The sequence below is a fragment of the Brachyhypopomus gauderio genome, chromosome 17, assembly GCF_052324685.1.
Source record: "Brachyhypopomus gauderio isolate BG-103 chromosome 17, BGAUD_0.2, whole genome shotgun sequence".
Classification (NCBI taxonomy): domain Eukaryota; kingdom Metazoa; phylum Chordata; class Actinopteri; order Gymnotiformes; family Hypopomidae; genus Brachyhypopomus; species Brachyhypopomus gauderio.
Genome location: NC_135227.1, coordinates 3310703 through 3321760, shown reverse-complemented (window position 1 = coordinate 3321760; position 11058 = coordinate 3310703). Strand labels below are relative to the sequence as shown.

At 37.7% G+C, this 11058-nt stretch overlaps 1 protein-coding gene across 5 annotated transcripts in view; it reads left to right on the top strand.

Annotated features, from left to right (window-relative positions):
• scaf8 (SR-related CTD-associated factor 8) overlaps positions 1 to 11058 on the top strand; it is a 29766-nt gene that overhangs the window by 1585 nt on the left and 17123 nt on the right. For 3 of the 5 annotated variants that reach the window (XM_076978927.1, XM_076978928.1, XM_076978926.1), the window contains exon 2: positions 146 to 229. In XM_076978927.1, the coding sequence (XP_076835042.1) occupies positions 146 to 229 (84 nt within the window). Of the gene's footprint in view, positions 1 to 145; positions 230 to 3832; positions 4028 to 11058 lie in introns of all 5 variants that reach the window. The other 2 variants (XM_076978929.1, XM_076978930.1) reach the window with 2 other exon arrangements.

Genomic DNA, 11058 nt, shown 5'->3' with positions numbered 1-11058 from the left:
GCCCTGCAGTTGTATAATTTGAACCTTTCTTTTATTTACCCACCCCAAATGACTATGCAATTGTTAAAATATAAATGTTTTATTAACGTAGGCAGAGATTTCATGAATTTACATTTGAAATTAAGTTTCTCTTTTTGTTTTTCAGCTGTACTCTCTGAATGAATACAAGCCTCCAATCTCAAAAGCGAAGATGACCCAGATTACCAAATCAGCAATTAAAGCTATAAAGGCAAGTATTCAAATAAACACAAGTGAATAAGGAAAGGGAGTTAGGGATTAGAAGTTATGTACAATTCACCTTTTCTTGGCTTGGCTTCATGTGTCTTTGTAACTGATAAATACAGGTAAACATTAATGTATTATTAATTATGCAAATTAAGATTCAGAATCATGACAGCAGTCACTATGGCCAGGACATTGTATAGGATATTTACAATACTGTAATGCCAAACCATAGAAAACAGACTTATAATACACACAAACACCACTGTGGAACCACCACTGTGGAATCATCCTTTTTTTAATTAAAGTATTTCTTTTTAAGAAAGGCAGAGACTCCCATAAGGTGTAAGTGAAAAATGAACCAGTTATCCTTCACTTGTACATTTAATAAACAGCTCATTGGGGGAGTAGTTCATCATCACACAGCATGGGCAATGTCTGACCAGCCTTTTACCATATCCTTTGACAGCATAAACTGCTGCTAAATTGCTTTTGTTGAGTTCTTCAAATAATTATGTCCTGTCTTGCACTGGGTAGGCTCATTCTTTAAATTCATTATTTAGATGTTCAGTGTCTACAGTGTAAACAAGAAGACGTGGTTAGCTTGCTAACGCAATTTTCTGCCTAGGCTTGTTTGAGAGCCTCACAATCCGTGGGGTCATAAGAGTTAGGCAGAACTTTATGCTGACGTACATTTGTTGAGTGAACCAGATCGCACACTGTTCAATCTTTGGTACCAGTGGCTTTTTGTGGTCCTTGAGGTGTCATTACCATACATCAACTCTGAATCTGTGGCTTTAGGGAAACAAATGAACCAAAAATATCTATCCTTAATAGTAGTGTTCAAATATAACTGTAAATTATCCTTTGTCAGGACATTGTTAGCAAAACCACTCATGGAATTCAAACTTCTTTTGCACAGAAGTTTTTACTGTACTTCCTGAAACTCACGCATGGACCTGAAATTGTGTTTTCACTATTTATTGTAAGAATGAGGCCAGAGTCTAAAGCAGCTTTCCTTTTTAAGTGTCATTAAGCCTTTTATGTTTGCACCTTTGCAGCCTGAGGTTAACCCAGCTAAGCTTTTGCAAGTTGAATTTCACCAAGAGCTTAAATTAACTGCTAATAATAATTTCTATTATTATATTTTTAAGGCAGCAGACTATTTCTGTGAGAATGCTGCTTTGCATTACTGGAAGGCAAAACCTTGGGCTGGAGTGAATGAATGAGCAGCAGTTACTCTAGAGTGGTAGAAGCTTCGTCACTGGAGTTTGCCCAGATTTAATTTTTTGTTAAAGATGTAGTAAGGAATCTCTAAATCCCGTCTAAAACCAGCCCAGACCAACAGAGAGAATGACGACCTGTCCGAGAGCTTTTCGTCATGGAAACATGGAAACTATGGCTTTAGAAAACATATGAAAATAAGCAGTAATGTTGTGAATCGTTTGATATAAGATTGAAATTATAAAGATGCCACCACCAAAACAACTCCTATGTCTTTTGATCAGTCAGAATTACTCCAGATATCTGGTGGCTATGACATGCCTAAGAGGGCAAGTTGTCAAGTTGCTCCTCGAGCAACTGGTGAAATCATTACATTAATTCATATAGAAGTGTGAATAAAAATCGTTTCCCTGTTTTACTGTGGTTGTAATCTTTTAACCTTCAGTTAACCTTTAGGTGTGATGAGAGTTAGGAATCTGGAGCTTCTGTAAGCCTACGGAAGCCAATATGATATCAGAAAATAAGACGAGATATAGATAATTCAACCAACAAAAATCTGTGTGTAGTCCAAGCCCTTGGTTCTTTGTCGGTTTTCTCTTCTGTAAAATGCCTAAATCAGCTTGTGAAGGGCTTGATTGTTTGGGACGTTACCCACGTGCCGCCAGAACTTGGATTAAAGGCTTGTGATCTTTTACACTGATGGTTTTGATGGTGAATCGTACTTCTCGGACTCCTATGCAATACAGTTTAAGGTGTGATGGCAAGGTTTTGTGCAGCTAGTGAGAATGGTGGCATGTTTGTTTGGCGGAAGTGCGTTATGAAGTGTTCCTGTGTGTGTTACAAAATTTAGTGGATGTTCCGTTTTTTTTGGTCATGCATTGAGAAAATTGTGACCATTAAACAACATGAGATGTGTGTTGAACGTGGGGTGGGCGGGGATGACAGGACCTGTTTCACAGGTCACATGTTAGAAGTCAAACTGGAACTCTATCTTGGTATTATTATTTTCGGTGGGTCTTTGTACTGTTAAACGAAAAGGAGCTGGAATGTTTAAAGCAATTGTCACCTCCAGAGTCACTTATGTGTTTAATCAGTATGTGAGAATGTGTTCCCTGGTACTCATGATATTGGTGTTAGCATCATGATGTACCAGCTTTACCAGGTGAACTACAGGAAACGACAGGTGGTCCCACTCCGTATTTTAATTTGTTTAGTAACTTCCATGTCACAACATAAGTAGCCCTCCTTCATGTAGCATATTTACATCGTTATTATTATTGTGAAATAGCTGTGAAGCAGAACTGTGTCTGCACTGGTTGGTGTGTGTTTGAGCGTAATACATGGCTGACTCCGAAATGGGGCTTTTCATCTACTGTTTATTTGTATCAAATGGTGAAGCAAAGTATTATTTTTATGTGGTGTGATAAAAGTAACAGCAAATTTTACATTTTCTGACATGCAGGCTGTTATTTTTTGCTAATCTCTATAAGAAGTCGCATAAGTTGGATCCACATTTCAGTTTTCATCTTAACGTGGAGATTGGGTTACAGCAACAGGGTGGATTTTATTTCAGTTTCCACATAATCACACTAAAGTACTATTTCAGTCAGTGCCTAAAGGACTACATTACTTATTTTAGTTCATAACAGTACAAGTCATTTAGTTTTGAAACCTATAATGTTGGCTTATGGGTAATTAGAATGACACTTTTAGTATGTGCCTGTCCTAAGTACGTGACAAAGTCTAGGAGTGGTTAGGAATAATCAGACCCCCTAGTACAATATGTAGCATGAACTAGTGGTCAGACTTTCTCATCCAGTTCTTATTTTGCCAGTGAATTTCTTGTCTCCAATGAGTAGTTGGTTTTCAGTGCATTGTGAGATATTGTGGCCCTTTACCTTTTTTATCAAAAGAATCAAGTGTTGGCGTTGTCTACTGCTAACAAGTGTGGTGTTTTTGGTTTTAAAACACTCAGATGTGAGCCAAAAATATCTTGTTTGGAATTGAATGCTTTGGATTTTTTTGAAAGCAAAAATGCAATGTTGAGTAGAAATACATGAAATAGATAAATAATCTGCTTATTGCTTAAAGTCAAAGCTTTTTGAGACAGAAAACAGACTGCACCACAAGCTCATGCAGTTTCCTTTCACATAGAACCCACACCTGCACCGTAAGCCAGAAGAAATCACATTCTGGTTCATTTGTGTCAAAGCCACGTGTATTCCACACCTGTTCTTTCTTGTCACAGACCTATAAAGCAGATCTCTGAGTAGCAATGTTGATTGCATTGTTAGCCGATTCCCTTTGTCCTGCAGTGTGACTGTTTCCTTTTTGTCCTGCCGTGTGACTGTTTTGTGTGAATAACGCCTCTCTCCCCTTCCCTCAGCAGCTCCCCCAGCTCCCCCAAAGCACTGAAAGTGAAGCAGGAGGATGGGGCGTGGGAGAGTTTCAAAGAGATAAGGGAACCCCTAACCAGCTTAGGTAGGAGATGGGCTGTTTTAAAAAAACAGGATGGAAGAAGCCAAATAAGACCATTACTCAAGAGATCTCACAGGCAGAAGTGCAGCACCTTTTGGTTAATGTAAGAGAGGCTTTATTGCGGCAACTTTGAACTTGTGCTCATTTAAGTTTTTTCCCCCTGCGCAAATGTCTACTGTTTTACTGCTGTAGTTTGGTGTTGGCTGGAATATTTGGTGTTCTATAAAGAGGTATAGAGGCTGTGTTTAGCTATTTTTCTTGCTTTGCTCACTAGTTGAGCATGGCATATTGCTGAAAAGATTATCTTTTCACGTCGTAATTGGCTAAATGCTTTGACCAGCTTTGTCAATTAGGCAGAAGGTTTGAAATGACCCAGTCCAAGTGTAATTCTACTACTGTAGTTTCTTAAATGAAGGTGCATGTATTAATGCACAACTGTAGATGCATTTTAAATTTTATATTTGATTCCCCTTTGGGTGTAGTTTTAGTAAGAACAATTCCTCAGACAATTGTTATTTATTTAATTAAAACAAGAAAGCGTTTTGGAACACTAACTGAATTGGCCGGCATTTAGCCAAATGTATTCTGTGTCAGTGTAAGCTCCTGACTTCTCAGATAGATGATGGAGCTTGATAATGCTGATATAGATTGTCTTTTGTACGTTTTGTGCGTATATTACTGTGCTGTAATAATTTTAAAAAAAGGATTTATTGAAAAAAGCCTTCAGATTTAAGGTCTTACTGGTTGCTACTGATAATTGGAAATATGGTGACAGTCTCACCCTCAAAAGCTTTTATATGTTGTAAACCATAATTATAATTATTCTCCTTTGAACCATTAATTAGTTGACTTTGCTCTGAATTTAAGAAATCGCTTCAAGCGTTTGAATTTTTATGTTTCCTTTGAAGGCGTTCTCATTGGCTGCTCTAGGACAAGGGTCTCGTTCTCATTGGCTGCTCTAGGACTAGGGTCTAGTAGCTTGACTTGTTCCCTTTTGAACAACTGTTCAAAATCTTTTTCTGCTCCACACTGCGAAAAGAACGTTTGTTAAAATGTGTTGATCTGTAGTTAGATTCTTGAATTGAGTCCACACAAGGTGGCATCCCCTTGAGCAGTCTGTGCAAAATTCAGATTGTTAAATGTGTGAATGGATAAAATCAGGCTTTTGGCAGCATTGATGATGTGTTAGACGAAACGCAGCTTATTGGAAGAATATTTTATGCTTAGCAGAAACGGGCCATGTTGAAATCTTAGCACCTTGATGGCATACACTACAAACCTTTCATCTTCAGCTACAGAGAGGAGATGTTTTCTGCAGTGAAGAGGAACCTCCAGCTGCCTACAGCAGGGAGGAGCAACTGTATCAGACAGATCTTACCAGAACTTCCACAGGGTCTTGCAGTACTGTGCAGTGTAGCATAGTGCTGCATCAGAATATTGATTTTCCAATTGATCGTGATTGTTGCAGTGCCAGTCCAGTGCTAATGTTTAGAATCACAAGGTGAACCTCGTAGGTCTGTGCGTTATTACAAAATATAATTTGTAGCGAGCTGTTCCATTCCCAGTAATTCACTGTGCTATGAGTTAAGGTTCCACGTGCAGCATTATCAAAATATATCCGTCATAAACAGTATTGATTATGTTGCACCCGTTCTGTTGCCGATAAAATAAGTTTCTGCCACACTCGATGGTACGTGGGTGACTGGTCCAAACTTGTGAAGCCCACATTAGCCCAGCCTAGAAGAGCCGTTAGAGTTGGTACTGCCCATGGAGGTTGGCAGCCATCCGCAGTCCTGCGTCACTTAATTTATTGACTTTGACGACTTCCAGCTTCTGTTAGCCTGCTCCCGTAGAGCATTGACACTTGAACCTTACTGCCAAATCCAAACCTGGGGTTTGCGGTCACTGAACAATTAAAACTGATGTACGGCTTTTATTTTAAGTATACTGTAGGTAAACTGCCAGTAGGTCTACTTATAATTTAGTGATATCTATCACTAAAGTAATTGCACAGAGAAACATATCAGAAATTTCCATCTGTATTAATCATATAGGAAATTTCTCTTCAAGGAAATTCTCTACCTTCTCTACAAGGATATCCATCCTGTTGCTCAGATATTTTGACTGTGCACACAGCATATAGAAGAGTAGCCTAAATGCTAATAATGTACGTCTTTGGATAAAGGGGCTGTCGAAAAAAGTTGACTGGATGGTGTGGGATTGAAATGTAGACTCGTTTTGTTGCGAAGGTTCCTGATTGGCCATTTTGTATTTGAGTGTAGAGGTCTTGCGTGTTTAAGCTAAAGGGAGTGTATTCTACTCTATACTTATGCATGCAGGGCTCCAGACGGTGACTAAAATAGTCACAATTGTGACCGTAAAAATTTATTTGCGAGTAATATGATTCATTTACTCGCCAGTGGCAACAGGTGATAAAACTGCAATATTATTTTTTTGGCTGATGATTATTTGTCTTTGGAAAGACTGATCATTCCCCATTTTCTTTTGAGTTTGTATTTTACAAGTTAACCGATTGGGCGACATTGGTGCCCAATCACATGGACACGTCTGCCTTCAAAAAATGCATGCATGTTCGCGGGAATTCAACCTATGTTACTCGCAAAGCCGCATAGCCGAGCCGAGCCTTTAGCAATAAGCGTTAACTTGTTGAAAATGGCAAAGCGAAAAATAGCTGATTTTTTTTCACAGTCTACATTTCTGTGGGACTTTAAGAGGCCATCTGCTCAATCGCAGCCACAGACAGGCTGTCTTGGACAGTCTGAGTGGACTACTGGAAGACGAAGATGAGAATGCGGTTTAACAGCCGTCCACTTCAAGCAGATGTACAACCACAGAAAGGCATTTCTTACACATTATAAGTCATATTATAATAAGTCATATTATTTCTTACACATTATAAGTCATATTATAATAAGTCATATTATTTCTTACACATTATAAGTCATATTATAATAAGTCATATTATTTCTTACACATTATAAGTCATATTATTATTATGTGGCATCTATTAAGTTGGTTCCTGATGATTTTTATTTAGGAGCCACTGGCTCTTTGAGTTATTGTTTTATACTAGAGCCTTGTGAATAGGGCTCTACTGAATGCATGAAAAACTTTACAGTCATAGTTTCTCCAAAACGGTGTGAAATTAGTTTTTCATGGATTTTTAGAACATTAATGCTATTTCACTTCTTCTTAAATAACATATACCTTCAGAGTACCTTGACCTCACCAGACTAGCCTGCCGTACCAAGCTAATAGTTTATGTTAATGACTGTATGGTAAGCCCTGAACATCAGGAGACTGTTGGGGTTCATCTGATGAAAGTGCACTGACATTTGGCTCTCTGTCACAGAGTTAAGTTAATGCTATGCTAATGTTGGTTTAGCAAGATGATGGAGCCTCAAACAGTATGATAGTCAGAGATGTAAATTCAGTTTAGAGTTTTTGTCAAACTTTGGGAAGGTCAGTGTATCAATAAATTTAAGTCCATATCAGAAATCAGAGAGAGACTCAATATTGTAGTGAAATGCTCTGCATGAGGATCTCATTTAACTCTCCAGAGCAACAGAAAAATGTTGCTCTGGCATTTAATTCTGCATTGTCCAGTTAAAAGTTGTATCAAAAGAAATGGAAAATTCTTGTGATTTACAGTATATTGGATATTTTGCAGGAGAAGGCTGTGAAATTGCACTGTATGGCTCCCTGCCCATACTGTAACCCATATTCTATCTACTAAGCTTTGTTCTGACATTTTCTATAATATATATTTATGCATTAACTAGGAAAAATTTTGGTCACTCAGAATTCACCCGATCTTATCTTATTTTTTTCTTGGTGTTCACTTATGCAAGAAAATTTAAAATATTCTACTTTCTTAGCTTTATATTTTCATCAAGCATAATACATACAAACAAGCATTTCAAAAGATAAAATGAACTTCAACTGCTCATGAGATTAAATGCTTTTTTAAATTGGCCTGGTGAATAAGCCAGGATGGGCTATTGACTTTTAGGTCAAGCTATTGGTTTATAGGTTGGGCTGAGATCTGTGCTAACCTGGATGGTCCAGCTGTTTCCTTCATAGATGATGATGTAGCCTGTTATAGCTGGTCACGGAAGTATGTGAAGTATGTCCTCATTAACCATCATTAGTGTTGCAGTATGTCATTACCTGACGTGCTCTCAGTCTTGTATTCTGTGTTACAGATTGTCAGTTATGTTTTGCTTGTGCAGAAAACTGCATCTGTTACAAATTTATGTTAAGTGCGAAATGAGCTTGGTTAGTGGCTTTTTGTTTCATTTGCAGTTTTGATGAGAAGCTCCTTATAGAAATTATTCACTGAATCACTGAAGCTGCTACATGTTGTTTGATGATTGTTTACTGATTATATGAATCTCAGACATGTCAGTCCTGATCTATAAGCTGGCAGTCTACGTTTTCCTAAGTTAGTTACTCAAAGCCTTGTAGGAAAAGGTGAAATGTGGCAGTCATGGCCTGGTGGTTAGGGAACTGGGGTGAGTTTCCCGAAACGTTCTTAGCGCTAAGTACTTCTTAACCTCATACGTTTCATACGAGGTTACGAAGTACTTAGCGCTACGAACGTTTCGGGAAACCCACCCCAGGTCTTGTGACCGGAGGATCGAGGGTTCGATCCCCAGACCTGAGGCCATGACTGAGGTGCCCCTGAGCAAGGCCCTTAACCCTCAACTGCTCACTTGTATAAAAAATGAGATAAAAATGTAAGTCGCTATAGATAAGGGCGTCTGCCAAATGCCGTAAATGTAAATGAAATGCTAAAATAATTCAGCACGTCTCTCTGACTCTGACTTAGCATAAGAGTGAACAGACACGTTCTACATCAGGTAACAGGACTGATGACTGCTATATATGTTGAGAGCATGTACTGAGAGCATGCCTGAATATACATAAAGGCTTCTTTGATTTTCTTTTCCAGGCCATTGACTACCATGAGATATATATATTAAAGAAACATACATTTGTTTCCTGAAAATCAGTCAAAAGCCCCTTGGCTCTAATGATTAGCAGTTTAAAAAATTTTTTGTCAATAATACACATTGGTAGTCTACATCAATTACCCCTCTATCCACATATTACACAATCTATACAAACACCTAAGCTGTCAGACATTTCTCCTCACATTTCTCCTCAGATAATGATAAACTTTAATTTAGTTTAATTATTTATTTTAATTTAGATAAATGATTTTAAAACTACATATATTGATACAAAACACCCTAGAACATTCCCCCAAACTTCCCCTTTTAAATAATTTAATTTTTGTTGTACTGCAGCTGTATGGCAGTAAACACGAGTATTCAGCAGCCGTACTGATATGTAGAATACAGTTTTACATTGGTACCAATATGTAGAATGCAGTGTTTTGCATTTTTCTAGATCTTTATATTTGATGGTATTCTCACTAACCATAGCTACATTGATCACATGGTGAGGGTGTCGTACAGGTGTCCTGATTGCTTTTTGTGCTTCAGGTTTAATCATGGTTTCCATAAAGAGCAAGTCATTAAAAGCAATTAAACATTTTTGAAGAGTATGTTCCTAATGTAGTGGTGTCAGTTAGTGTGCATGCTCAGATAACGGAGACGTACATATAGACAATATTAAAAGAGGACTCTTGAGACACCAGGGCCAGTAAAATGACGTGTCTTCCTGGTTGTTAGAAAATGTTCTCATTTTTAATTTTTTGTTTTATCGTTTTATAACGCAAGGTGACAATTTGTCAGGCCCATATGGTTATCTGTCTGGTATATTGTTTTGATGTGTTTCTCAGTCTGAACCCTGCGTGTGTGTGTGCGTGCGTGTGTGCATGCGTGCGCAAACCCTAGTATTGTGTTGGACTAGAATACAGCAGAATCCTGAATGCCACACTAATTTAATCTACTACAGCTAGGATGACTGCATTGATGAATAGAAATGATTTCAGTGGCTTAATGATAGTGGCTATTACTGTCTAAACTTTACCAGACCCAGTAAATTGATCAGAAAAGGACAAATTTGTCAGGCAGGGCAATCGAGGTTTATTGTATGAGAACCAATGCTCTTTGATGCATATTACATTAACTTCATCTATATAGTTCTAAACAAAATACTTAACTCCTTCAAGTGTAATGCAAAGGCATACTAATATAATATTGAATTATTCCTTTGAGGAAAACACTTTTGCTGTAAAAAGTTGAGTCAGAGGTGTTGTCATTGACGAATGTAAGTTATGAGACATTCATAAAGGTAGACAAAGTTTCAGAGATATAGACTGTGATGGTTGATTATGGAAGTTTCTTTGTCAGCTTTTTCAGTCCTGTGTTTTCAGCTCAAGGTTTCCAGCTGTACCGTGCTCACTTGGCTTGAAGAATCGTGGCCCCCAGTGGCTGACAGCCAATATTAAAGCAGCCTAGGAATGTTAGCAGTGACGTCCATATTTAATCCGTATCTGTATTTCTATAACATTATAAAAGCACATCAGCAAACCTCTACTGGCCAATCATTGATCAGTACCGTCACAAATACAGCTTGCTCATTTAAATACAGCTTGCTCAAGACTGGACAAATGCTTCCAGAAATCGCAGATTGTATTTAATGTAATGCTGTTAATAAATGGTCAACTTTCTGCAAAAAAAAGTTCAGTTCAATTTTAAAATTGGATTTAAATAGCACTCTAGATGTCTGTAAACTTAGGAAAATGGTCTTTGTTAGCTAACTTTGGCAAGTAACTAATAACTTATAGTGGCTAATCTAAACGGGCAGCTCAGTTTATTAAAGTCCACTACAAAATTTCATGATTAGCTTCTTATTATACCTTCAGTGAATATATCAACTTCTGTTGGGTTTTTCTTTTATTTTTATTATTTAAAGTGACCGTTTTTATTAAGTGATTTTTAGTTGCTGCAATGGTTTAGCACTTAACACTTACCCTAGGCATTTAGGGTCCTTAACACTTACCCTAGGCATTTAGGGTCCTTGCATTTAAACATTTAACTTGCTAACTATCCAGATAAGCTTCCTTTAAGCATTCTCTTATCATACTTTACCCACGAGACTGAAAAGTTAAACTTGGGTTGATGTTGCGTTTAACCTGTC